Genomic DNA, 27,224 nt, shown 5'->3' with positions numbered 1-27,224 from the left:
ATGTGGGAATTTAACCAGCAGTTCATCTTTAAACTGACAAAATAAAAGGGTGGAGGTGTTCAGAGACGGTGGCTCCATCCTATCAGACACGTAAATGCTCATTTTTCATCTGACTTTACTGTATAAAGTACACAGTTATCAGTATTATGGTAAATACTGTCTAAAATATGTATGTAAATGTACTACAAGTTTATTTACTGATCCTCAGATGGAACAAAACTGAAACAAATCACTCTAACACACTCATCATCATCATCAGCATCATCTTCATCATCATCATCATCATCATCATCATCATCATCAGCATCATCTTCATCATCATCATCATCATCATCATCATCAGCATCATCTTCATCATCATCATCATCATCATCATCATCAGCATCATCTTCATCATCATCATCATCATCATCATCATCATCATCATCATCATCATCATCATCATCATCAGCATCATCTTCATCATCACCATCATCATCATCATCATCATCATCATCATCATCATCACCATCAGTATCATCTTCATCAGCATCATCTTCATCGACTTAAAAACCAAAATAATTAACACCTTTTCATCCCCCAAATATCTGTTAGGTTAAAGAAAAAGCAAAACAATCCACGTCTTTTGAGGACAGAAAGTTGTGGCATCCTGAAACGTCAACAGCAGACGCAGAAGGACACCGGGGGCGTAATATGCAGACGTGTGTATATATATATATATATATATATATATATATATATTCTTTTTTTTTTTTATAGATTTTTCTCCTTTTTTGGATAATATCTAATAATCTTAGCTAATTTTTAAATAATTTTATGCCACTTTTCACTTTTTTTTTTTTTTTTGCATTTTATGGACATTTTTTTCTACTTTCTACCTTCTTCTGCACTATAATGTAAATGCTAAAATAAAGCGTCACCAGTCGGTCGTAAAAATATCCACTGTGCTCAAACACTACAGATTCTAAAGTTAATCTTTAATCAGATAACCAATTAAATATTGACAATTGTCAGTCTGGTTTCTTTCGCTCTGTCTCTGCAGATGAGTCCCAGTAAGACGGTGGACAGCAGGTACGGAGCTCCGACCACCAGGTGACACGTGAGTCTGAAGACGGAGAGGACGGGACCTGCAGGAGGTAAAACACCAGCTGATGAAACGGACAGGGGAAAGTCTGACGGACAAATAAGACTGAAGTACGATAAAATACATCCGTTCAAAGCTGTTTTCTATCGGTGACTCAGTCTGCTGAAAATATGACTTACCCCCCCAAAAAAAGAAAACTTTAGCATATTTAAAACAAAATAAATAAACTGTACTTTCCTTTTCCAAATAATCTTTATTTTTTTCTTAACTTTTTGGAAAACTAGCCTAATATCACACTTTCACACTTTCTTCTAAGGTGTTAGTATTTCTTGTTCATTTATATATAATATACTTTCTTCTCATTGAAATTAGAAAAAAATGGAAATAACTAAAAAGATAAATGAAAAAAAACATTTTTTCAAAGAAAAAAATGACTTTGGAAAAATGCTTAAAAAATATAATAATTCTGTAACATAATTTTATATATGTAATAATATTTAGTTTTTTTTCTGTTGTTTCAAAGATGAAAATGTGACGATATAAATCAAACAAATAATGTATAATATTCTGTATTTTTTAATGTTTTGTTTCCATCTTGGAAACAATTTCTGAAGTCATAAAGAACTGTGGAAAAAAACAGTAAAAATGATTTGTTCTGCCTGATGATCACAACAAATGTGCACTTTTACCTAGAAAGAGGGGGTGGGTCTTTCTGACATTATCTGCAACAAAAATGCCACATGAGACAGGAAGTGGGCTGCCTGTGTGTTTTAAAGCGGGGAGCTCACCCTCTGTCACATTTCCAGTAAAGCCGTCAGCCGGTCGACGTGCGACTTCGCTCTCTGTGGCTCCTTCTGTGCAAAACCACAAGTTGTGTCTGTCTAAAATGTCGAAGCAGTCTCTCCAGAAAAGTGAAAGTATGAAACACTTTAAGACGAGCTTGTGAATAAATCTTTTTCTCTCTGATTCTGCTGCTTAACCCTTTGAAACCTGAGCAAATAAAGCTATGAGCAACTCATGAAGAAACAGCACAAAGTAAGCATTGAATCAGAAATAAAAAGTTACAGGAAAATTACCTGGAAATAAGCAACTAAAAAAGAACAACCCCCCCCCAAAAAATGTAATTTAAGTCTAAAACTAATATATTTTTAGATAGATAGATAAACAGATAATTAATAGAATTATAAAAATACAGGCCAGTTTTGTAATTATTTATAAGTTTTTTTTGTGTTATTTTGTCCCTTTTTGGGATAATAACTATCTTTTCAAGTCATTGTTGTACTTTGGCTTGGCTTTTTTTTTTCTTTTGTCAAGTTGCTCATTACCCCCCCCCCCAAAAAAAAAATTACCTGAAAATAAGCAAAAGTAAAAAAAAAAAAATATATACATTTTTTTTAAAAAGTGAAAACCAAAAATATAGTGTGCATTTTCTGCCTTTTTTTGTGTTTTCCCCATGTTTTCAAAGAAATCGCTTGTGAAAGCGTGACAACAAAACTGGTCCAGGTTTTAAAGGGTTAATCAGGGTCAAGTCTCATTTTTTCGACTTCCTGTATCATCAGAGATCACATGCATCATGAGCTCATCGTAAACCGTAGAATTAAAAGCTTAAAATGTGTTTTCTCTGCGCTGTTTGCGGCTCCAGCTCACCTCTGACGGCGAGCCAGCTCTTCGCCGACGCCCCGACCTCCGGGATCGTGCACATGTAGAGGCCTTCATCCGACCTGGAGGCCGCAGGGATGATCATCTGCCCCGTGATCGCTGCGCCCACCAGAGACCCCTTCCTCCTGAAGATGCTGGCTCGCAGGTCGGACGAGTTGCTTTGGGTTGAGCAGCGCAGAGTCACCGATTCGCCCTCCATCACAGGAACCACGGGACTCTCCAGGATCACGTCACTGTCTTCAGAAGCATTTAAAGGTTTTTAAGGAGAAGGTTTCCACAGATTGTTCGCCTTTGCAGAAGTCTTACTTTCATTTATTTCTTTAGTCATTCATTTGTTTGTTTACCTGGGCTCCAAACTTTCCAAATTTTTCTACTAAAAGTTTTTTTTTTTTTTACCAATGGTTAAGAACGCTTTTTAACTTTTTCTTTTTTCAATTCTGTTGCTTTTGCAATGCTTTCGGCGTGAGATGCAGACATCAAAAAGCACCTTTTGCGTGTGCATGATACGCCGCAGCAGTTGAGAACACGGCTAGACAAAACCGTTCGTATTGTTTTATAGACCACCCGATGGCGAGGCGACACCTGCTGAGCCAGCGTGGTCAGTTGAGAAAGCAGCTAAATGGAACCTGTCCCATCTGCATAATACGCTGCTCCTGTCTGCATCATACGCTACTGGGCGGCGCCAGATTGAGACGCTGCTGGTAAAAATGTAAAATAAGGAGCATGATGTGTTTTTTTACACTTTTGTGCCTCCTCCCCCGATTCTAACCACTCATGGCATCACGTGCATGAGTTGACATCAGCGGCATCCCCAAGACACAGGAGGATATCTAGAGCAAAACGACCACTGGAAAGCGGCAGCATGTGATGCATCTGGATGAGAACGTGTCGCTCTTTTCCAACTTTTTCAACTGCTGCTGCTCCACATTAAAAGCATTCAACTGGCAAAACCCGGGGTGGCTTTTATTGTGAAGCCGTCACAGGAAATGACATTGACATGACATTTTTGGATGAACTAACCGGTGACGATGATGTTGGCAGCTGGACTTCTCTCTCCGGATGTGGACTCACACCAGTACTCCCCGCTGTTCCACTGGTACGCTTCATTGATGAGGCAGGTGGACGCCTGCACGTGGCCCCGGTCACGCCCGCACTCGGAGACCCCTCGGACCGTTTTGGCCATCACTCTCCACCCAGACGACTTCCTGCCGCCATCACAGCTCAGAGAGAAAGACTCGTACTTAAAGAACTGAGATCTGTTGGGACAGACTGTGAGGGATGCTGCAGAAGACAAACAAAACAGCTGCTGTCAGAGTCTGACCACGGAAACATGAATTTAAAACATCTCAACCTTCAGCTGTCTTTTAATCACAACAAAAACAAACTAAATAAAGGAATTTAAATTAGTTTTGTGCATCGATAACATAAAAGGACCCTTTAAAAGCAAATTTGTCTGATTTCTTTTAAGAACATAATAAAAAGGATTCAGCAAGTTTGTAATAAATGCCGCTCAAACTGAGCATGAAATGAGTCATAGTTACAAGGAAATGTCCTTTTAATTAGCAGACAAAAAAAGTTCAATAAATAAATGTAGTTATTATTATAGATGATAGATTATTATTTGAAAAGTTTTTCCCATGTTGTTTACTTGTTTGTTGTTATATTTATGTTTTATTTCTTATTTTTGCAAAATTATTTTTTAAAAGTTAGGGAAACATAACAATTTTTAGGCAATTTCCTTGTACTTTTCCATTATTTCTTCCCCCCATGTTTTGGACAGAAATCAGGCTAACTTGCTCAGATTTCAAAGGGTTAATTATACTCTTAATATCCCATTAACATATCTTCATTTTAATGAGTAAATTAATTTTTTTTTGTTAGAGTTCTCAGAGGAATGACCTCACAGGGACAGTGAGGGGAATTTTGGATATACAGCTGATGAGTAACGTTTCTAACAGGTTGAATTTGTTCCTGCATAAGAAAAAAACCCAAAAACGTCTGCTATCAGACCTGTAAGAAAAGTAGAAATTACTCACAGAGTGTGAGGAGGAAACCTGCGAGCTCCATCCTGTCCTGCTGACTGTCACAGCAGACGCAGCAGCACACAGACGGTTAATAATATCTGATGCGTGGTTTTATCGACGTGTTCATTGCGTGAGAAAGTGTGTTAGTCTGAAACCACACACACATCTATCTTTATCTGCACACCTGTCTCAGACGTGCATTTCATAACATGATGAAGCAATTCATTTTCATTATTTCACATAATAGACACAGAATGATGGAAAATGTTTACTGAGATGATTTCTGACTGATAAAAAAACTTTTTTTTGTCTCATTTTAACATTAAACCTCTAAATTGTCCATTAAAGGTTGAACATGTTGGTATATTACGACATGAAAAAACATCACGTGATCTCGGTTCTTATTATCGTCTTTAGACCTTCACACGCTTACGTGAGCATCACCTCTTTTCGGCATCAGTTTTCTTGTTCTGCTTTTAGACCCCTTTAACAGACATTTGAAGCTTTACATCTGAGAAAATCTCAATAAATACATAAAATAAAAAGGGGGAAAAAACAGAGTGGGGACCTTGGCAAGAAATGTCCCTCAAAACTCTACGAGGTGACCAAAAAAGGACCCCCAAAATATAATTTCATATTAAAAAATGGGAATAATTGCCAGAAAACTCAATTATAACTCTCATTATTTTTTTACATTATTTAAGCACTTAAAGGTCCATTCTGTTTTTTTTTTTCGGGGTTTACATAGTTCAGGTAATTTCTTGAAACCTTTTTACTAATTTCTTGTTGATTTTTTGTGCTCATTATTTTACCCTTATTTCTTGTTAACTTTGACACCTTCTTACATTGTTTAAGAGAAAAATACTCAGGGTTTCAAAGGGTTAAGTTGCACGTTGCCTTCCTGCAGTCTCCATTTGTCCACCAGAGGTCCTCACACGTCCCCTCCTGTCCCTCCTGGTCCACCCACTTCCTCCTGAGGCCCTCACCAAACATTTCCACCAAAACTGTCACAGTTTGTGTCTCAGCCTTCAAGCTTCTGTCTCCTGATGTCCTGCAGACATCTGCGCCTGCTGCGCCTGCTGCGCCTGCTGCGCCTGCTCCTGTGTGCTTCTGCACTCGCAGTTTGCACTTTGTGCCCATTCAGGTGAGAGATTTTAAATTAAACTGAATCACAGTTTGACTTTCTGATCGTGTGGTTTTTAAGTATTGTCACATTTTGTCCTCAGGATGGCAGCAAAACATGAAAAATATCACTGATCTCAGTGATATTCTTATTATAATATGCTGTCAGGTGAACAAAAGCAGCACGTGTAAAGGGGTTAGACAGTATATAAACTTCAAATCTATTCTGTAAATAGCACATTAAAAGTAAACTAACACAAACACTAAAACAATATATTTTCACAGGTGTTTTTTCATGTACAGTTTTAATTGAGCCTCTCAGATTAAATGACTTAACTGATTCCTGTTACAGGCAAGAAGGCGACCACATTTAAAGAGCTGAGAAAAGTGCAAAGTTAAAAAGTGTAAGAGAAAATCACCACAAAGTTCACTTTAAATGCTAAATCTTTGTCGTGGTGTCACTGTATTTTTAGATGAAAAAAAGAAGAAAGAAATAAGAAACAAAAAATGAATTATTGCTCAGTGTGTGAGTGTAGCTGCTGACAGTCTGGGATATGTCAGTGTGTGAGTGTAGCTGCTGACAGTCTGGGATCTGTCAGTGTGTGAGTGTAGCTGCTGACAGTCTGGGATATGGCAGTGTGTGAGTGTAGCTGCTGACAGTCTGGGATATGGCAGTGTGTGAGTGTAGCTGCTGACAGTCTGGGATATGTCAGTGTGTGAGTGTAGCTGCTGACAGTCTGGGATATGTCAGTGTGTGAGTGTAGCTGCTGACAGTCTGGGATATGTCAGTGATCAGCAGCTACATTGACTGTGACAGGTCACCTAGTGGAAACAGCATGTATTTCCTCCATATGCCAAATATGGTCAAAATGACCTCATCAGGTGGAAAATAGTCAAAATGACAAATTCAGAGTCAAAAGCCCAGAATGACACCCAGAAATAATACAAGTCCTGTTTTTCTGCTCTGATGGCTGTGGGATCAAAAATGTCAGTTTGAATGGGTTTCAATGGAGCATTTTTGGACCTGAACAGTCTGAATGTAACTATTTAGTTTCCACAGTGTATTTTAGACTTATTGTAGGAGCTGAGCTGCAAATTCACTGATTACACTCAAATACACGATCTGAACTACATCCAGGACATATGCATGAACACACACACAGTTATCAAAAAATAAAGAATGAAAAGTGTAACCCATAGGGACACACAAAAAAAGCATATTGAAAATAAGTCATTTTTTGTTTTTTCATCTAAAAATGATAATGTTGCACTGCTTGATACGTAAATAATTGAGTGTAGTACTTGTTTCCGCTGCCTGCAAATCGACAAAAAATACTTTATCGCACATTTTCTAACGGTTATTTGTTGGTAATGGTGATGTTTTGCAGATGTCGACATTTTTGGTGCACCGCTGACACCTGCAAACTTTGTTACCTGGACTTTCCGAGTACAGCAGGAAGCTGTGGCCTCACAGTCGGAGGTGTGATTCTGCCTCACAGGATGCCACGCTGTCAGTCGATAAACGGCCCGGCAGCATGGAGGTCACGACGCTGTGCACCGTCATAGGTAAGTACTGCGCGAGTGTGTGAGTGTGTGTGTGTGTGTGTGTGTGTGTGTATATAATTTGGATTTGTGTTAACACCATATTGTGAAAAGCGGCCAGTATTATATTTTATTGCATAACAGTATAAGTTATTGAACTACAATTATGGATGCATTCATGTGTTCATTGTTTTAACCCTTTGAAACCCAATTGCTCTGATTTAGAAATCTTCAAAAATATGGCTAAAAGGCAATGAACAACAACAAAAAACATCCCGAAATTAGCAAGTAATTGCTAAAAAGTACAAGTACAAGTAAAAGTGCCTGATAATTACAATATATGAATAAATATGTCCATAAATAAATAAATAACAAGTGAAAAAGAAAGTTAAAAAAGCAAGAAATTAGGAAAATGTACAAGAAAATTACCTGATAAAATAATAAAAAATTAAATTAAATTAAATAATGTAAATAAAACACACAAAAAAGGCAGAAGAACTTCGTAAAATGTACAAGAGAATTATCTGATGATTATTAAAATATAATAAAATAAAAGAGATTTTTTAAGAAAAACAAACAAACATGAAAATTACCTGAAAAAAAATGTGCCTACAATGATTTAAAAAATTCTGTAACATAATATTTAATATGTAATTATGATAATTGTAAATAAAACGTTTTCCCTATTTTGTTTTTATTTTTTCCCCATGAATGTGTCTTATTTGTCCTTGAAATAAATCATGAGCAAAGCCTGGTCTGTGATGACATCATGTTGAGTTTATGTCACAGTAAAAAAGATCACGATGTGCAAAATTAAATACTTTGTTCTGTGATTAATTAATTGATGAGTTGACAGAAAATGAATCGGCAGCTATTTGATTATCTTGTGATTGTATATTTTTTAAAAAAACTTTATTTATACTTATGATTTCATATGTAAAATAATGTATTATAATTTGGAAGCACGTTTTTTAAAAACTCATTTTTAGGTAATTATCCTGATAAATTTGCACATTGCTCTCCTTTCTTCTTTTTGATAGAAATAAAACCAATTTACTCAGATTTTAAGGGGTTAAAACCAAACTTATCACAAATACGAATGTTCAAACAAACATCAGGGTTACCAGAACTACTTAAAATAACAGAAACCATCTTCGAGAATATTTATGTGACGTGGACTTGAGTTTATTAAATATTATCAATGTAAAAGGAACTAGAATAAAAAAGTGTTTTACAGCTCATATATCTGGATCTGGGTGTGTTTTTTTTTCATGAAGGTTGCAGAGACAGGAAGCCTCGAGCAGCTTGATCGACTCGCTTTTTGTTCTAAAAAAAAAAAAAACATCTGTACTGAAATAAGGAAGCAAGAAAGTGCCGCTTGCTCAGCGTTCACACATCAGTCACGTTTTCCTGCTTGTTGACTCATGCAAAGTTTTCTGTCGGTGCTTTTACACTGAAAATCTGTGTGTTTCTTGCAGCGGCTCTGAGAGTCGTTCCCAACAGATCCCAGTTCTTCCAGTACGAGTCGGTCTCTCTGAGCTGTGAGTCTCAGAGAAACTCCTCTGACTGGACAATCAAGAGGACCACATCTCAAAAAACAGAAGAATGCTTCATATCCTGGAATAATATCAACGGATCCCTCTGCTTCATCGATGACATTTACACATTTAACTCTGGAGTGTACTGGTGTGAGTCTGCAGCAGGAGGGTGCAGCAACGTGATCAACGTCACTGTGACCGGTGGGTTTAAACGAAACGACAACAGCGGACAGAGTGTGTGTCCATCGCTGATGTAACACAGTTAATAAAGCCACCAAAAACATTTAAACTGTAAGAATACCAAACTGTATTTCAACGCTTCTGTTTTTTGGGGTTTTTTTTGTATGTTTCAAATGACGCATTACACAGGCACAAAGTGTTTCTTATCAATGATCGTGGTGACATGCAGAGTGGGGACTTGTAGCACAACTTTAAGGGTCATTTTGCAAGTTCTTTTTGAGTTTTGAGCAAAACTTTAATGAAAACCTGACTGTTGTCTCGCTGGAATAAGCGGGGACGTCTTTGAAAAAGGACGTAGTCTGGATGGCAGCATATGTTGCTCCAAAACCTCTATTGGGGTCATCTGAAGAGATCAGGGAGATAAATCAGCAAACTGTCTCCTTGTGTTTGTGTCCCTCAGCTGGTCCAGTGATCCTGGACAGTCCTTTCCTTCCTGTGACGGAGGGGGACGCCGTCACTCTGAGCTGCAGAACCAAGAAGACGTCCTCTAATCTCGCCGCTGTCTTCTATAAAGACGGCGTCCTCATCGGGAGCAGCTCTACAGGAAACATGACCCTCCGCAGAGTTTCGAAATCTGATGAAGGACTCTACAAGTGCAGCGTCTCCGGAACAGACTCTCCGGACAGCTGGCTGACTGTCTCCGGTGAGAGGAACGGGTTAAATCAGAGCCAGTTCACAGATTTCTGCAGCGCCTGCACACACAGAATCATTAGTTTGTTTGCTTTGAGGCCAAACTGTGGTATTTTCGTTTTGAAGCAGGTCGTCCTGACTCGCCGCCTGCTGACTCGCCACCTGCTGACTCGCCGCCTGACTCCCCCATCACACGCATTCTACTTCCTGTGGTGGGCGGCTGCCTCTCGCTGGTCTCGCTGGTCTGTGTGATGCTGCTCTGCCTCTGGAGGAGCCACAAAGGTCAGCCTGTTTTCATGTCGACGCGATAACATTCCTCTGTCAAGGTAAACTGTAAGTTTGACATTTGAAAAGTGGAAGATTCAGAACAAGTGCCACAAAAAATTAACAACACCAGACTCGAGCAGATCGAATATCCCGGCTTCCAAATTTTGGTTCGAAAAACCTTCTGAGAGCAATGCAACCACTTACTGTTTGAGCAATTTTTTGGGGGGGAAGTTTTCTTCATGTTTCCAGAACGTTCCTCTTAAAGTTCAGGCAACATTCTCTATTTAAACATTAAATTATTTTTTAATTATTGTGAATATATCAAATCACGTTACATTTTCACCTGAAAAGAAAAATCTCAGTCCTCAATTTTCTGATTGTTGCTTTGAAAACGTTCTTCTTTTGTTCTCATGTAATGTTCTGGGAACATTTTTTAAAATAACTTGTTCCCCGCTTGTTGGGATATTTCTCTAAATCCTGCACAGTGGACCTTTTAAATTGCAGGTTTGTGTCAATGGAGATGTTGTGAGTAAATCATTGGAAAACAAATTAAAAGTCTATTTTTTATGTTTTGAGATTTTTCTGAAACCCTTCAGAAATGGAACAAATAGATGAGACCATCAAAAAATTAGGACTTTTTTTATCATTATTTATTTGATATATTATTTATTTATAATTTGTCATTTTTAAACCCAGCTAGTAACAGTTACACGTTTTGTGCTGCAGGTGAAATCAACCCTTCAGTTGTGTTGTACACTAATGTGTCCGGCACGCTGAAGCTCAGCCAAAAAGGTAAAAACACACACACACACACACACACACACACACACACACATACACACACACATACACACATACACAAACTCAGCACACAAACCACAAACACAAAAACTAATTTTTTTTAAATCTGTTTATTTAGCCTGATAAGTTTATATATGAGATATATACATATTTAAAAATACATGCTGTCTCTTTTTCTGTTAATGTACTTTCTTTGTTTTGCAGGTGATCCACTGAGGAGGCGCTCCTGTGCGCTGTCGTCTGTGGCTGAATACAAACCTCACACTGTAAAATGTAAATCTGCTCTGAGCCCCGTGTGGACTTACAAAGCCTGAGACTGACTTCATTTTTTAACATTAGTCCAGCTCTGCTAATTACGATTGGTGTGGAGACCATAACTGACTGACTGTAATTTTGACTGTTGATGCTAAAATTGTGGCACAAAAAAACATAAGACCGCAGGCAGAGACCTTTTAGAAATAAAAATAAAAAAATTCCAACTTTATCTTTTTGTCGATTTTTTTTTTATTTATTATTATTATTTTTTAACAAAGATCAGTCACTCACTTCCAAACATGTGAGCCTATGGGTTTTTAAGTGACAAAAAAATATTTAAAAAAGGTTAGAACAAAGATATGTGCAATATAACTGTTTCAGCTGCTGGCAACTTGGCAGAAAATGTCTTGCGAATTGCAAGAAATAAGTGAAAAGGGGGGAAAAACGATTTTAAAAAAGTGTTTTTTTGCAGAAAGCTGTATTTATAAATAGGTTTCTGATATTATGTCATAGAAAAAAATATATATTGTTGGTGTTTCTTTTCAGATCATTTTCTTGCTTTTGTGTTTGACATTTTTGTGCAAAATTTCGGATAATTTTCTTGTAATTTTCTATTATTAATAATAATCATAAGAAGAAGAATTCAGATTCAGACAGTATTATTTTATTATTAACCAGTTCAACCAGTAACATGATGACACAATGATGATAATGATCCTATTACCACAACAACAACAACAACAACTACTACTACTACTACTACTAATAATAATAATAATAATAATAATAATAATAATAATAATAATAATAATAATAATAACAATAACAATAACAATAACAATGAACAAAAACACTTTAGCCTACTTTAGCCCCCGCTTATTCCAGCGAGACAACAGTCAGGTTTTCATTAAAGTTTTGCTCAAAACTCAAAAAGAACTTGCAAAATGAACCTTAAAGTTGTGCTACAGGTCCCCACTCTGCATGTCACCACGATCATTGATAAGAAACACTTTGTGCCTGTGTAATGCGTCATTTTCTTACAACCCTCCCCTCTTTTTCTTGATGAGTTGCGCTTTATTCCCATGTTTTTTGAAAGACATCAAACCAATTTGTTCGCGTTTCAAATGGTCAAATAGCACCAAAAAACTGATAACTATATTGTGTATTTTCCGGTCTACTTTAAGCAACGCTTGTGGTATTTTATTTTGAAGCCGAGCAGCTCACGTGCCCCGGAAGCAGTAGTTGTTACTATGGCTACGTCACATGATCTGACCAAGATGGCGTGTTGTTGAAACGAGTGTTAGCAGAGAGTCTTTGTTGTGCTGATTAAGTGTTAAAAATGTCTAAATGTCAGATGTTGAGGTTGCTGGTGAAGCAGCGGCTAACTGCGGCTGCTGAGGAGATTTTTGGGCTGTTTGAAAGGTCGATAGCAGAGTACGAGGAGGAACTTTCTCGATCAAAAGAGGAAAACGAGCGACAGCAGAAACTCCTGGACGCTGTTTTCAACCCTCAGCTTCACTTACACAGAGCAGGTTTTCTCTTTAACACATTAAAAACATGATAATTACTGTAATTTTGTTCAGTTAATATCCAGTCTGTCGACGTGTGAAAGCAACGTCGGCGTCTGTGGTGTCGATAGCAACAAGAGCAAAACATTACATGGTTGGTACGGTCATGGAAAACCTGGAAAAGCCATCGGATATGCGAATTCCAGGCCTGGAATAATTTGAAAATCTAAATAAACATAGATGTTTGAAACGATTTATGGAATTTTGTTTTGCAAACTTGGACAATAATATGCGATGCGGTCAGGATCGTCGCAAATGTAAACATCTAACGATAATTCAGGCTTTTACGGTTTCTGATCATGATAAATAGTGTAATTTTTTAAGAAAATAGTCTTTACAAATCCATATATGCACGGTTTTGACAGGCATGAGAAAAAAAGAAATTTAAAAAAGTCACACATTTTTATTGGGATTTTTTTTTAAATCACCTTAACAGTTTTAAAGAAAAATAAAATAGGTTTTTTTTGTTAGAAAATAAAGATGTAAATGTGTGTTCTTTAAAATTAAACTTTTTTTTAATGGTTAAATGTCTTCTTTTGATAGAAAAAAAAACAATTTTACTTCTTTACATATCTCTAGAAGTTTTTGGCAAAAAAAAATCTTTTCTTAAAATATTGGCCAAAAAAATAATAAAATGCCATGCTTTTTTAAAAAAAATATTGACACAAATTTTCATTGAAAAAAAAGCATTTAAAAAAAGAAAAAAAAACATTTAAATTTTTAAAGGAAAAAATAAATCCTCAAAAATTTTGCACGATAAAAGTTTAAAAATGCTTCTTAAATCCATGGGCCTGCAGTCTTGGAAGGCATGTTTTTTTTAAATCACAAAGAAATGTTGAAAGAAAAAAAAAATCACATTTTAAAGAAAAAGAAATCCCTATTTTTGCTTCCTCGAGTCTGTAATTTGTACATAATTTATTAATTATAATCAGTTCTGAATTTATTGCATTTAAAATACATATATATTATAAAAAGCCATCATACAGTAATGAAAAGGAGCTAAAAAGAAGAATTGATGGTTGTTTCAGAGATTGTATGGTCTTTAAAATTGTGTATGAACTCTGGTGTTTCCTGTTTCCTGCAGACGTCCAGCAGCTGTTGGTGGTTAAAGAAGAGGCTCCTCCTGAGCAGCAGGAGTGGACCTCCAACGTGGACCAGGAGGACCCAGAACCGCCGACCATTAAAGAGGAGCAGCAGGAGCTCTGGATCGGTCAGGAGGGGGAGCAGCTTCAAGGACAGGAGGAGAACAATGTCACCAAGGTCCAATTCACTCCTGTCTCTGGGAAGAGTGAAGACGATGAAGAGAAACCTCAGACCTCACAGCTTCATCAAAGACAGACTGAACAGATGGAAACTGATGAAGAGGACTGTGGAGGACCAGAATCAAGTAGACATTTACAACCTGAGACTGAGGACAAGACTGGAGACTCTCCTGAACCGGAGACGGACGACAGTGACGATTATTGGAAGGAGATCAGAAACTATCAGTCAGATTTAAACTCTCTGAATACGAATGAAGTATCGGTCAGTGATGTGAAATATTGTGCTGCGGAGAAACGATTTAGCTGCTCTGATTGCGGCAAAAGATTTGACCGAATACTGCATCTGTGGCAGCACATGAGAACCCACACAGGAGAGAAACCTTTCAGCTGCTCAGTTTGTGGGAAAAGATTCCGCTTAGAGCAACATCTGAAGAGACACCTGATGACTCACACAGGAGAAAAACCGTTCAGCTGCTCCGTCTGCAAGAAAACGTTCACCCATCACGGAAATTTAGACAAACACATGAGAACTCACACAGGAGATAAACCTTTCAGCTGCTCAGTTTGTAAGAAATCCTTCATAGAGCGCGGGTATTTACAGAAACACATGATAATCCACACAGGAGAGCAACCCTTTAGCTGCTCCGAGTGTGACAAGAGATTCCTCCGAAAGCAAACGTTAGTGCATCACATGAGAACCCACACAGGAGAGAAACCTTATAGCTGCCCTGAGTGTGAGAAAAGATTCAGCTTGGGGCAACATCTAAAGAGGCATCTGAGAAGTCACACAGGAGAAAAACCTTTTAGCTGCTCCGTTTGTAAAAGATCATTTTCAGAGAGAGGAAATTTACAAAAACACATGAAAACTCACACAGGAGAGAAACCCTTCAGCTCCTTAGGTGGTGACAAATCTTTCACGCATTTTGGAAATTTACAGACACACGCGATGACTCACACAGGAGAGAAGCCTTTTAGCTGCAGTGTTTGTGACAAAAGATTCACCTTGCGGGTGCAGCTCATAAACCATCAGTGTGTTGGTCGTCAGTCCTCACAGACTCGCAAAACTGAGGAGAATAAAGACGCAGAGCCTTCGGCCAGCAGCTCAAATGATCAGATGGAGACAGAAGTCGATGGAGAGGACTGTGGAGGACCAGAATCAGCCAGGAGCTCAAATCCAGATACACATCTACAACCTGATTTAGATTAGAAAACTAGAAAACTTCATTTATCCCTAATACCTAGTTCAGTTTGACAACCTACCCCATTTGCATAATAGAGAAATTTAGTGAATTTTATAAAACAAAAAAAAACAAGAAATATACTCCGAAGAGCAGCAGCACTCCAACAACAACAAGAAGCGGATTCACTGGACGGAAAATGGTCAGATGGCCTCATAGTTCCTTTTGCTTTCTGGATCGCACGTTTCTTCCAGATTGAACACTAATCTTCGACTGGACTCCAGTGATCTTGGACTTAAAGGGTGCTGCAAGACTCTTCCAAACCCGAGACTGAACACTTGATGATGACAGGAAGACTTGAAAATCTCGATGAGCTTTCAAACTCTCTGAAAAGTGGTGAAGCCCAAGTACGTCGTTTGACACTTATTTCTACCTAAATATAGTTAAAATGTTCGGAGTGGGGTTAAGCATTCGGCTTGTGGAGATGCATGAAGATTCATACAGAGAGAAACCTGTTATTTACTCACTTTTTGTTACACTCTTTCCTTGGAAGGTGAACTTTTATCTACGTCTACGGCACGTCTGTCCATCCTGGAAGAAGGATCCCTCCTCAGTTGCTCTTCCTGAGGTTTTTAAAGGATTTTTGGGGGAGTTTTTCATTGGTCGCTGTGAGGGTCCGAGGACAGAGGGATGTCGTGTGCTGTGTGCTCTCTGAGGCAATTTGTGATTTATGAAAATTTATAAATAAAACTGAATTGAAAAATTGAATTTAAGTGTTATTGTCACATGAGGTTTTTGCTGGTTCAGGAGAAAAAGCCTCCAGCTGCTTATTTTATACTAAACATTTTACCAAATTAGCTCTTGGTTCTTGAACTGGTTCTGTTCAGGAATATAAGTGTTATCCAACGTGGGTTTGCTAGACAGTTGTAATAAAGGAAGATTAGTTACATTTACTTACATTTTAAAGGCAATCATTTTCCAAGATTATTTTAACCATTTGAAATCTGAGCTGATTTATTTTTTAATACAAAAACATCGGGAGAGGGCATCTTGGCAACTTAAAAATTAAAAATGGACTAAAAATTAACAAAAATAAAAACTAAAGTAAAAGAGTTACCAAAAAAGTAAAACAAAAAAAAGCAAATAAATGAAATAAAATAGTGCAAAATCACAAATATAAAAAGTGCGAAAAATATATATCTGTTATATATTATTTATATAATATAATGTTAAATGTAAAATTATAATTAGAAATATATTTTTTACAGACATTTCCCCCTGATTATTTCTCTTTCCTTATTTGTTTTGAAGCATTTGTTTCCTAGTTGAAACCCTCAAAGTTAAGTAATGGTATTCTTTTATAAAGTGAATTTTAATCTTTTGTTTGTTTGGTTGGTTGGTTGGTTGGTTGGTTGGTTGGTTGTCTGTCTTTGGGACTTTTTTCCTCAGTCAAGCTACATTTTAGGGAACGCTTTTCGACTTTTATTTTGAAGCCCGGCAGCGCGCGTGCCCCGGAAGCTGTATTCTTTATTTTGGCTAGCTTCACACCGGTTGACCAAAATGGCGTGTTGTTGAAACGAGTGTTAGCAGAGAGTCTTTGTTGTGCTGATAAAGTGTTAAAAATGTCTAAATGTCAGATGCTGAGGTTGCTGGTGAAGCAGCGGCTAACTGCGGCTGCTGAGGAGATTTTTGGGCTGTTTGAAAGATCGATAGCAGAGTACGAGGAGGAACTTTCTCGATCAAAAGAGGAAAACGAGCGACAGCAGAAACTCCTGGACGCTGTTTTCAGCCCTCAGCTTCACTTACACAGAATAGGTCTGTTCATTAAACATTACAAAAGCATTATTAGTAATAATAATAAATGTTCGTTAAACGAAAATTCAGTCTGTGGACGTTTAAAAGCAACGTTAGCTTCTCTGTTGTCGTTAGCTTAATGTTAAAAGTCTTTTTTTGCTCCTAGCTTACGTTGATTTGTGTTTTTTGTTTGTTTTGTTTTGTTTTGTTTTGTTTTTTGAACAAAGATTATTTTTAACAATTTAGTTAGATTCCCCACGTGTACATCTGTGATGTTAAAATTTGGCTCCCAATAGGGTGCCAAGTGGCTCCCCAACCATTTTTAATTCACATTAAAAATAAATTCATTCACACTGTGAATTTTTATTGTCCTTTTGGTCTCCATAAGGTGTCAGAGTGCAAAAAACAACATCAAATAGAGCTTGTTGATTGAAAAAGAAATGTAATGTAAATGTAAATGAAATGTAATCAGAAATGTCCTGAAATTCAAACTGCGTCTAAAAATCATAGAAACATCTGAAAATCCCAGAAATGTCCTGAAGTCCAAGTATTGACCTAAAATCCTAAAAATGTCCTTAAATCCCAAAAATGTGTTAAAATCCCAGAAATTTTCAAATATTCTAGAAACATTTTAAATACATGGAAAGATTCTAAAATTCTGGAAATGTCTTAAAATCCAAGAAAAGTCCTAAAATCACAGCCACGTGCTGAAATCTGAAAAATGTCCTAAAATCCTAGAAAAATGCCACGATAGTTTAGAAATGTCTGTAGAAAGTGTCTGTGTGTTGGGTTTTTCTTTTTTTTTTTTTGGCTTGTGTTGGTTTTGGTTGTGAGATTCTATGTAAAAATCTAGTTAAATTTTATGATGGATGGATGGATGGATGGATGGATGGATGGATAGGTAAATTGTATTTGTGTCAACACCTTATTTTGAAAAGCAAATCTAGTCCTATTTGTACCAGATGCCTTTGCATAACAATCTATATTTTAAAATTATAATTATGGGCGCATTAATGAGTTCATCTTTTTAACCCTTTGAAATCTGGGCAAATTCGTCTAGTGTTGAAATTTTCAAAAACATGGGGAAAAGGGCAATTAGCAACAAAAGAAGAATCAGCCAATATGACATATCAAAGCATATCGGCATCGGCATATTTTTTTCCCGATAGGAAAACTTTTTCACAGACAATATAATGCAAAAAACGATGCTTGGGTGGTTTAGAAATAGACCACAATTAACTGATACTGAACAGTACTGATGTTTATTTATTTATTTTTTAATTGTAATTATTGTTTATCTAAACGGTCAGCAAAGACCATACAGTACTGATGTGCATTTTATTTTATTTATTCTTTATTTTTGTTTTTGTGTGATGTTGAATGAGTCAGTTGTTAAATAAATGTTGCTTGTCTAATGAATCCGCCTTTGGAGAACTTTTGCATCATCATATCGCTGCAAAATCAGAGCACAATCCACATAGAAATGATCTATTTTTAATTCCAGCTCAAAAATTCACTGTATCAGTCACCATATCGTTAATCAGTCAATTTTTCCACTATAAAATCGGGATATTGGTCTAAAAAATCCCATGTCAGTCAGGCTCTATTTTATATATCACTCGTGGAACAAGCCAGCGTACATCGAGGTTTTTTTGATATTTCTTCCACCTCTAACTATCAGTGTAGTTTGATCGCAGGAGTATGAATCGACACAATGGATGTTTCGTTACACCTCTAACTGATATCGTCTTGAATTGCTTGCAGAAACTGGAAAAGAAGAGGTTCCTACTGAGCAGCAGGAGTGGAGCTCCGATGTGGACCAGGAGGACCCAGAACCGCCGGAAATTAAAGAGGAGCAGGAAGAACTTTGGATCGGTCAGGAGGGACGGCAGCTGCAGGGACAGGAGGAGGACATCACCGAGGTCCAGTTCACTCCTGTCGCTTTGAAGAGTGAAGACGATGAAGAGAAACCTCAGACCTCACAGCTTCATCAAAGACAGACTGAACAGATGGAAACTGATGGAAAGGACTGTGGAGGACCAGAACCAAGCAGACGGCTCCAACCTGATAACAAAACTGATGAGTCTCCTGAACCCGAGACTGACGACAGTGATGAGGATTGGACGGAGAACACAACATTTCAGTCAGATTTAAACTTTCTGAAAAATGACGACGTCCCTGTGAGTGATCTGGGACGTAGTTCTGCCGAGAAACCATTCAGCTGTTCTGACTGTGGTAAAAGATTCGGTCAAAAGGGGCATCTGAAGTCACACATGAGATGCCACACAGGAGAGAAACCTTTTAACTGCTCAATTTGTAGGAAATCTTTCACGCATAGTGGGAATTTACAGAAACACATGATAATCCACACAGGAGAGAAACCATTCAAGTGCTCCCTGTGTGGTAAAAGATTCTCGCTCAAGCAAACCTCAGTCCGTCACATGAGGACCCACACAGGAGAGAAACCATTCAGCTGCAGTTTTTGTGACAAGAAATTCGCTTGGTCTCACCAGGTCAGACACCATCGGTGTTCTGATCGTCTGTCCTCACAGCCTCATCAAAAGGACACAGATGATGAGGACTTCGGAGGACCAGAACCAGCCAGTAATTCAGATCTAGACGCACATCTGCAACCTGAGACTGACGACAGCAATGAATCGGGCTTAAATCATGAAAACCCTGTCAGTGATTCGAGATTTAGCGCTGGCCAGAAATCGTTTAGCTGCTCCACATGTGGGAAAAGATTTGACCGCAAGACGCTTCTGAAGCGACACATGACGACTCACACAGGAGAAAAACGTTTCAGCTGTTCAATTTGCGAGAAGTCGTTCAGACAGAGCGGACATTTGCACACGCACATGAAAAGCCACACAGGAGAAAAACCGTTCGGCTGCTCCGAGTGCGGAAAAAGATTCGGACGCAAGACGATCCTGAAGCAACACGTGTTATCTCACAGAGGAGAGAAACCTTTCAGCTGCTCGGTTTGTAAGAGCTCTTTCACGCAGAGCGGGCACTTACAGAAACACATGAGGATCCACACAGGAGAGAAGCCTTTCAGCTGCTCCGAGTGCGCAAGAATTTTCGGCACCAGGACGGGTCTGAAAAGACACATGAGGACTCATACGGGAGAGAAACCGTTCGACTGCTCCGTGTGCGGTAGAAGTTTCTCTCACAAGCAAACCTTAGTGCGTCACATGAGAACCCACACAAGAGAAAAACCTCTAAGTCCCTCAGTTTGGAAGAGCTTTTAACGCATGAGTGGAGGCTTAGAGACAGAAACCGTAATCCGTAGTGGAGAGGACTGTATAGGACCAGAACCAGACAGGAAGTCAAATTCAGATACACATCGACGACCTGGAACTGATGACAGTGATGAAATCCTGATCCGAGTCATTTGATATGGCGATGTGGGGTCCCGAAATGATACTTCCATATCTCTATTTAACACAGAGGCACAGTGCACACTTTAAGACCACTTCCTAAAACCTTTGCACCTTAACAAACAACTTAGCAAGGAATTGCCAAAAAATTATTAAGGAATTGGTTTAAAAAAGAAGTTATAAGAAAATTACCCAAAAATAAGCAAAAAAGTAAAACAAAAAATGACCCAAAAAGTGCTGAAAAAAATTGTCTTCTGAAACATAGTTTTAAATAAAAAATATTATAAATACAAATACAGTTTTCTGGACATTTTCCAATTTTTTGGCTTTTCCCCACGTTTTTGAAAGAAACATCAAACCAATTTTCTCAGCTTTCAGAGAGTCAAATAACTCGTGAAGGCGTCTGAACGCAGCACAAATAAACTCACGACAGTCCGGGTTTCAAAGGGTTAAAACCTCTGAAAACCCAAATCACCAAAAACTGTCCTCCTGCCAGGTAGAGAGAGAAATTCAAATTGTCATTAAACATTTCAACAGTTTCTACACCAGAGAAAAGAAGTGAAAAAAACTTCTTTAATTCAGTCAAACCCTTTTATCTTCATATTTGTGCTCAATAAGATAAGACACTACATGATCATGGAAAACCTGGAAAAGTCATGGAACTTCACAATGACATCTCCAGCCTTGAAAAATAGAAAAAATGGAAATATTAAAAATCTATGAAAGTTGTGGGAAAAATCGTGGAGTTGTGTTGTGTGTAATAAATTGAATGATATTAATCATTAATATATTGTAACAGTGAATTTATTTTCTGTAACTGAAGATGCAACAAAGCTTTAATATGTTAGTTACTGTTAATATGACAATGTTTTTGTAAAAATTAAAACAAAAATGTTGATTTTTATAGAATTATTTTTATGTTTTTTTCTTTTCCTTTTAAATTTTTTAAAAAAACTTTTCTTTGAGAAGCATTTTAAAAGGTTTTTTTTTCAAACATATTTGGAAATTCTGTTTTCTCTGGTGTTTTTTTTTTATCTTTTTTTGCAGATTTGTATTGAAATTTTCTAATTTGTTAAAAACTCTTTTTGGGGAGGCTCTTAATTTTTTTGAAGAAGATAGGTTTGGATGTTAGGTTTTCTTTAAGAAGTTGTGGAGGTTTTTATTTTTCGTCAAAATTTTTTGGCAAGTTTTTATTTTTTTGACAAAATGCAATTTATGTCTTAAATGAGTTTGAATCTTGTATGTTTGAAAAACACAGTAAGTGGGTCATGAAAAAATAACTTTGGGGTCTCTGAAAAGTTATGGAAAAGTTTTGAAATTTTGTCCATTTGAAAGTTCATTTAGACGTTGAATATTTTGCATCCCCACCCTTTTACTTTACACACTCGGTGTTATCGAGGCAGACTTTCTGTGAACTACCTCCTGATTCATACAGTTAAAGTGACATTTTAGATTTATCAACATCACTCATTGGAGGATAAAACAGAACCCCAACTCAGCTGAGGTGAGTTTCACCTGAATTTTTTTATCCCACACTCCTTATTAAATAGTCTGTCTCTGATCCAAATATTTCTTGCTCTGTTTGTTCATCTGATGGCGGGGAGGGGGGGGGTTTATAAAACGAGAGAAACGAGCCACCTGACAGTTCGGCTGAAGACCGAGGAGAAATCGGACATCTTTGGTGAGTTAATATAGACAAGACATTACTATAATTTTGGATCCTAAATTTTGAATTTATGTGTGGCTTTATAATGCCATCTTAAAAATTATGTTACAAAATTATTATTATTAATTATTTTCATTTTTTTTATTGCCTTGTTTTTCTAAGGTTTTAAAGCGTTAAATGATGTGCCTTTTTGATATTATCTACTGACCCAAAAAACAGGGGTCCAAGCATTGAACCCTGGGGGACTCCGAATATTATATCAGCATTTCAGGAGGTAAAATTTCCAAGAGACAGAGAATTAATGGTACCCCAAGTCACATGCAAACTAAATTAGCACTGTCACACAATGTTTGAATGTTGCTGTTTTAACCCTTCGGGACGCTTTAATATTACACATGCTCTGCTCAAAAATTACACTTTTCAAACTTTAAAAAATATTATAAATTAATATGATTTTCTACTGTCATCGAGTTATTATTTTTTAACCAACATCCGTCCTAATCATGCCTATTAAATATTTGTTAATTTTCAGAATTTTAACTATTTAAATGCCAGGTTCTTGTTGTTGTTCTTTTTTTTGTTTTTTACAGTCTGGGATATGTCAGTGATCAGCAGCTACATTGGTCACCGAGTGGAAATAGCATATATTTCCTCCATATGCCAAATATGGTCAAAATGACCTCATCAGGTGGAAAATAGTCAAAATGACAAATATCGTGTGTTAGATACACAAAAGAACTGAAGTGTAAAAGCGACAGGTTTTGGTTTTCGGGCATGTCATGACCTCAGGCAGGTGAAGAAATAATCTGGCAAATATTTACACTTCAATCTGCCACCTTTCCAGGTCATATTCCAGCTGTGGAGCTCTGACGCTCAGTGAGGCCTGAGCCATGCGTCCTGCTGTGGTAGCCGCTGTACTGCTGGTGGTCTACACCCTGGTCTCTGTGACCGACGGAATTTGTAAGTAACTCATCATACCTTCACTTGCATGTTAACTTAAACCCCAAAACTTGTTCCTAAAAGCTCTTGTGCTCCATAAGGTCCGATATCTTGTGAAGACTATCCCACTGAGTCATGCGGTAAAGGATGGAGCCGCATCGATTCTCATCGCTGCGCTAAATTCTTCAAGGATCGCCAGGATTATTATGGGGCAAAGGTGACGCTCACACACACACACACACACACACAGTATTACACTTACTGTGGCAGTGGTCGGGTAAGATGGTAATACAGTACAATAATTCAATTTACTTTGTGATTAAAAAATATTTTGCTATGATTTTAATATGCAAATGATGAATACGAATTGAAAAAACTTTAGTCCACAAAGGGGAATATTTGATTTCAGTTTCACCATAAAATACATAAAAGACATGCTGATCAAGTTGACAGGGATACGTTGCCATTTTCTTTACTTTTTTTTAGCAAACTAGAAGGTGCTCTAAGTCAGAAAATAGGCTAGATTTTTTTTTAAAGTATGGGAAGAAAGTAATGAGTAACTAAATCAACCTACCTCAAATTTTGTAAAATAAAATAATAAATAATACTTAATAAAAATAAATGTAATGATATTAATAATAATTATTATTATAAATAGTTAAAGAATGTTAAAAATGAAAAACCTGGTGCTTAAAGATAATGGTTAAAGATTTTCCCTTGTTTTTTATTCCCTACACATTCTCTCTAGCTACTAATTGTCTACTAATTTAATGCAGTTTGTCAAGCATTTATTACCAAGTTGCTTATTACCTTTTCCATGTTTTTGATAGAAATCGCACCAATTTTCTCGGGTTTCACTGGTTTAAATACTGTATACTAATTATTACTAATACTAATATCTAGTGGACTCAGAAAATAAAGAAAAATGCTCGTGAGGTTTCTTTGACGATCACTTCTTCAGCACACAAGCATCCGAGAAAACGAAAACAGATCTGGATTTATTTTCTGCTAAAGTTCAGACAAAGTGCTGGCGAAGATTCACACTTTTCATCACATTTCTGTCGATTTCAGATCTTCTGCAGACGCGAAGGAGGCAGTCTGGTTTCAATCCACAGTTTGGAAGAGATGATACGCGTGACTTGTCTGTCTGGACGTGCCACCAATCACAAACTCCATAAATTCTGGATTGGAGCCCAAGTCGTGGGGAGAAATCACAAATTTGGCTGGGTGAGTGAACTGATCGATGGATGATTTTGAGGAAAAATGTACGGTACAAAGTCATCACTGATCCCCACCTTTGTGTTCTTCAGGATGACGGCACTAAATTCAAGTTCACCAGATGGCATCATGGTGAGCCGAACAACGACGGCAGAAGAGAGGAATGCGCCGAGTCGAACTTCATTGGTGAGTTAAAAGAGAGAACGAGAAAGAAAGGTTGCAATTCTAAGAACGTATCGAGGCAAGACAGACAGTCCAGAAAACGATGTATTTGTATTTAATTTAAATGTATAGTCATTATATATTTTAATTTTTTAATTCTTTTGCAGAATTCTTTTCATTTTTGACCGGCTTTTTAATGTCATTTCCTTTTCTTGTAAGAAATATTTTTGAGAGAAATCAGTCCAATCCAGTCGAAACAAACACTTTGTTTCCCTCACGAGGCCCAATAACATTTGTAAAATAATAGGATCATTCTGATGAATGCTGGGATTGTCTTTTATTAACTGCTGAAATGATGTTTTTTCTGCTCAAACTCAGGATGCCGCCGAATGAAATGTTTTCTTGTGTGTTTTCCAGACTGGGGATACTGGAATGATGCAAGCTGCGATAATTGGCAATACTTCATGTGCGCCAAGAAGATGTGATCATCAGCTGATTTCACGTCTTCAGTCAGTGTGGACGTGGACAGTCGATCAGCTGTGCTGCAGCGGGACCAGTCTGTGTCATGATAACACTGCAAGCTTTTAAAGTTACTGCAATAAACGCTTCAGCATTCACGTTACAGCGTCTTTATTTGTTTGTGTTCACTAAAATCAGCGTAGAGATCTTCAAGCTCTTCAGATGCATTTCTTTTAACATATCTGTAGAAAAAAATATCTTAATTGTGAATAAAAATGTGCTAATAATGACATTTATGAAAAAAGGTCATTATATACAGGATATTTCAATACTTTTGTTGTTAATAATTCTCAGATTTATGACATCAGGGTTTGGATCGGAAATAACCACCACAAACTACTTCTACGAGTTTGTTCTTGTAGTTTGTTCGGCATATAGTCGACAATTTGAACATTTGCGCTCAAGCAAACCTCAGTCCGTCACATGAGGACCCACACAGGAGAGAAACCGTTCAGCTGCAGTTTTTGTGACAAGAAATTCGCTTGGTCTCACCAGGTCAGACACCATCGGTGTTCTGATCGTCTGTCCTCACAGCCTCATCAAAAGGACACAGATGATGAGGACTTCGGAGGACCAGAACCAGCCAGTAATTCAGATCTAGACGCACATCTGCAACCTGAGACTGACGACAGCAATGAATCGGGCTTAAATCATGAAAACCCTGTCAGTGATTCGAGATTTAGCGCTGGCCAGAAATCGTTTAGCTGCTCCACATGTGGGAAAAGATTTGACCGCAAGACGCTTTTGAAGCGACACATGACGACTCACACAGGAGAAAAACGTTTCAGCTGTTCAATTTGCGAGAAGTCGTTCAGACAGAGCGGACATTTGCACACGCACATGAAAAGCCACACAGGAGAAAAACCGTTCGGCTGCTCCGAAAAGCGGAAAAAGATTCGGACGCAAGACGATCCTGAAGCAACACGTGTTATCTCACAGAGGAGAGAAACCTTTCAGCTGCTCGGTTTGTAAGAGCTCTTTCACGCAGAGCGGGCACTTACAGAAACACATGAGGATCCACACAGGAGAGAAGCCTTTCAGCTGCTCCGAGTGCGCAAGAATTTTCGGCACCAGGACGGGTCTGAAAAGACACATGAGGACTCATACGGGAGAGAAACCGTTCGACTGCTCCGTGTGCGGTAGAAGTTTCTCTCACAAGCAAACCTTAGTGCGTCACATGAGAACCCACACAAGAGAAAAACCTCTAAGTCCCTCAGTTTGGAAGAGCTTTTTAACGCAGAGTGGAGTCTTAAAGACAGAAACCGTAATCCGTAGTGGAGAGGACTGTATAGGACCAGAACCAGACAGGAAGTCAAATTCAGATACACATCGACGACCTGGAACTGATGACAGTGATGAAATCCTGATCCGAGTCATTTGATATGGCGATGTGGGGTCCCGAAATGATACTTCCATATCTCTATTTAACACAGAGGCACAGTGCACACTTTAAGACCACTTCCTAAAACCTTTGCACCTTAACAAACAACTTAGCAAGGAATTGCCAAAAAATTATTAAGGAATTGGTTTAAAAAAGAAGTTATAAGAAAATTACCCGAAAATAAGCAAAAAAGTAAAACAAAAAATGACCCAAAAAGTGCTGAAAAAAATTGTCTTCTGAAACATAGTTTTAAATAAAAAATATTAGAAATACAAATACAGTTTTCTGGACATTTTCCAAATTTTTTTTTGGGGGGGGGGTAATTTTCTAATTAACCCTCCTCTCTTTTTAAAACAAATTTTTAGGTAATTTTTGTGGGGTGTTTCTTGTCAAGTTGGTCATTGGCTTTTCCCCACGTTTTTGAAAGAAACATCAAACCAATTTTCTCAGCTTTCAGAGAGTCAAATAACTCGTGAAGGCGTCTGAACGCAGCACAAATAAACTCACGACAGTCCGGGTTTCAAAGGGTTAAAACCTCTGAGAACCCAAATCACCAAAAACTGTCCTCCTGCCAGGTAGAGAGAGAAATTCAAATTGTCATTAAACATTTCAACAGTTTCTACACCAGAGGCGAAAGAAGTGAAAAAAACTTTTTTAATTCAGTCAAACCCTTTTATCTTCATATTTGTGCTCAATAAGATAAGACACTACATGATCATGGAAAACCTGGAAAAGTCATGGAACTTCACAATGACATCTCCAGCCCTGAAAAATAGAAAAAATGGAAATATTAAAAATCTATGAAAGTTGTGGGAAAAATCGTGGAGTTGTGTTGTGTGTAATAAATTGAATGATATTAATCATTAATATATTGTAACAGTGAATTTATTTTCTGTAACTGAAGATGTAACAAAGCTTTAATATGTTAGTTACTGTTAATATGACAATGTTTTTGTAAAAATTAAAACAAAAATGTTGATTTTTTTGTTTTTTCC

General features: G+C 37.5%; 4 protein-coding genes across 6 annotated transcripts; 3 read left to right on the top strand and 1 right to left on the bottom strand.

The window, feature by feature from the left end:
- Positions 1-849: 849 nt before the first annotated feature.
- LOC121965124 (low affinity immunoglobulin gamma Fc region receptor II-like) lies at positions 850-5,308 on the bottom strand. Of its 2 annotated transcripts, none has more exons than XM_088073539.1 (5): positions 4,780-5,308; positions 3,764-4,024; positions 2,732-2,980; positions 1,873-1,938; positions 850-1,127 (listed from the first exon to the last, which is right to left on the bottom strand). In XM_088073539.1, the coding sequence occupies exons 1-5, from the start codon at positions 4,808-4,810 to the stop codon at positions 994-996; spliced, it is 741 nt and encodes a 246-aa protein (XP_087929665.1). In that variant the 5' UTR covers positions 4,811-5,308; the 3' UTR covers positions 850-993. The 2 variants fall into 2 exon arrangements, with proteins under 2 accessions (XP_087929665.1, XP_087929666.1); XM_088073540.1 differs by having other exon boundaries at positions 3,764-4,012.
- Positions 5,309-5,726: 418 nt separating this feature from the next.
- LOC121938216 (uncharacterized) lies at positions 5,727-11,391 on the top strand. 2 transcript variants are annotated; one of them, XM_088073519.1, is made up of 7 exons: positions 5,727-5,911; positions 7,278-7,455; positions 8,910-9,170; positions 9,610-9,852; positions 9,969-10,121; positions 10,833-10,898; positions 11,112-11,391. In XM_088073519.1, exons 2-7 carry the CDS (start codon positions 7,425-7,427, stop codon positions 11,219-11,221), a joined length of 864 nt encoding a protein of 287 aa, XP_087929645.1. In that variant the 5' UTR covers positions 5,727-5,911; positions 7,278-7,424; the 3' UTR covers positions 11,222-11,391. The 2 variants fall into 2 exon arrangements, with proteins under 2 accessions (XP_087929645.1, XP_087929644.1); XM_088073518.1 differs by having other exon boundaries at positions 9,966-10,121.
- Positions 11,392-12,393: 1,002 nt separating this feature from the next.
- LOC121938896 (uncharacterized) lies at positions 12,394-27,089 on the top strand. The gene is given in 5 exon segments (XM_088073583.1): positions 12,394-12,694; positions 13,815-14,254; positions 18,746-20,169; positions 25,532-25,730; positions 25,732-27,089. Coding segments are annotated over 5 exon segments (2,754 nt in total). The 5' UTR covers positions 12,394-12,501; the 3' UTR covers positions 26,230-27,089.
- LOC148185770 (C-type isolectin Sp-CL4-like) lies at positions 21,936-24,946 on the top strand. The gene is made up of 6 exons (XM_088073572.1): positions 21,936-22,025; positions 22,855-22,970; positions 23,051-23,166; positions 24,021-24,176; positions 24,260-24,353; positions 24,747-24,946. Exons 2-6 carry the CDS (start codon positions 22,901-22,903, stop codon positions 24,812-24,814), a joined length of 504 nt encoding a protein of 167 aa, XP_087929698.1. The 5' UTR covers positions 21,936-22,025; positions 22,855-22,900; the 3' UTR covers positions 24,815-24,946.
- Positions 27,090-27,224: the final 135 nt, after the last annotated feature.

Source organism: Plectropomus leopardus, chromosome 23 (assembly GCF_026936395.1).
Source record: "Plectropomus leopardus strain MGB_pleo_1.0 chromosome 23, ASM2693639v1, whole genome shotgun sequence".
In the NCBI taxonomy this organism is placed as follows: Eukaryota; Metazoa; Chordata; class Actinopteri; order Perciformes; family Serranidae; genus Plectropomus; species Plectropomus leopardus.
This window is presented reverse-complemented; position numbering and strand designations above follow the sequence as displayed.

What these genes read in the sequence shown, in the direction of transcription:
- LOC121965124 (XM_088073539.1), bottom strand. Translation starts at nt 4,810, where the DNA reads ATGGAGCTCGCAGGTTTCCTCCTCACACTCT. An exon ending in AGGTTTCCTCCTCACACTCT is followed by an intron (nt 4,025 to 4,779) that starts GTGAGTAATTTC and finishes TGTCTTCTGCAG; the next exon opens with CATCCCTCACAGTCTGTCCC. An exon ending in GAGCTGGCTCGCCGTCAGAG is followed by an intron (nt 1,939 to 2,731) that starts GTGAGCTGGAGC and finishes GGTTTTGCACAG; the next exon opens with AAGGAGCCACAGAGAGCGAA.
- LOC121938216 (XM_088073518.1), top strand. Translation starts at nt 7,425, where the DNA reads ATGGAGGTCACGACGCTGTGCACCGTCATAG. An exon ending in GACGCTGTGCACCGTCATAG is followed by an intron (nt 7,456 to 8,909) that starts GTAAGTACTGCG and finishes TGTTTCTTGCAG; the next exon opens with CGGCTCTGAGAGTCGTTCCC. An exon ending in GATCAACGTCACTGTGACCG is followed by an intron (nt 9,171 to 9,609) that starts GTGGGTTTAAAC and finishes TGTGTCCCTCAG; the next exon opens with CTGGTCCAGTGATCCTGGAC.
- LOC148185770 (XM_088073572.1), top strand. Translation starts at nt 22,901, where the DNA reads ATGCGTCCTGCTGTGGTAGCCGCTGTACTGCTGGTGGTCTACACCCTG. An exon ending in GAAATCACAAATTTGGCTGG is followed by an intron (nt 24,177 to 24,259) that starts GTGAGTGAACTG and finishes TGTGTTCTTCAG; the next exon opens with GATGACGGCACTAAATTCAA. An exon ending in CGCCGAGTCGAACTTCATTG is followed by an intron (nt 24,354 to 24,746) that starts GTGAGTTAAAAG and finishes TGTGTTTTCCAG; the next exon opens with ACTGGGGATACTGGAATGAT.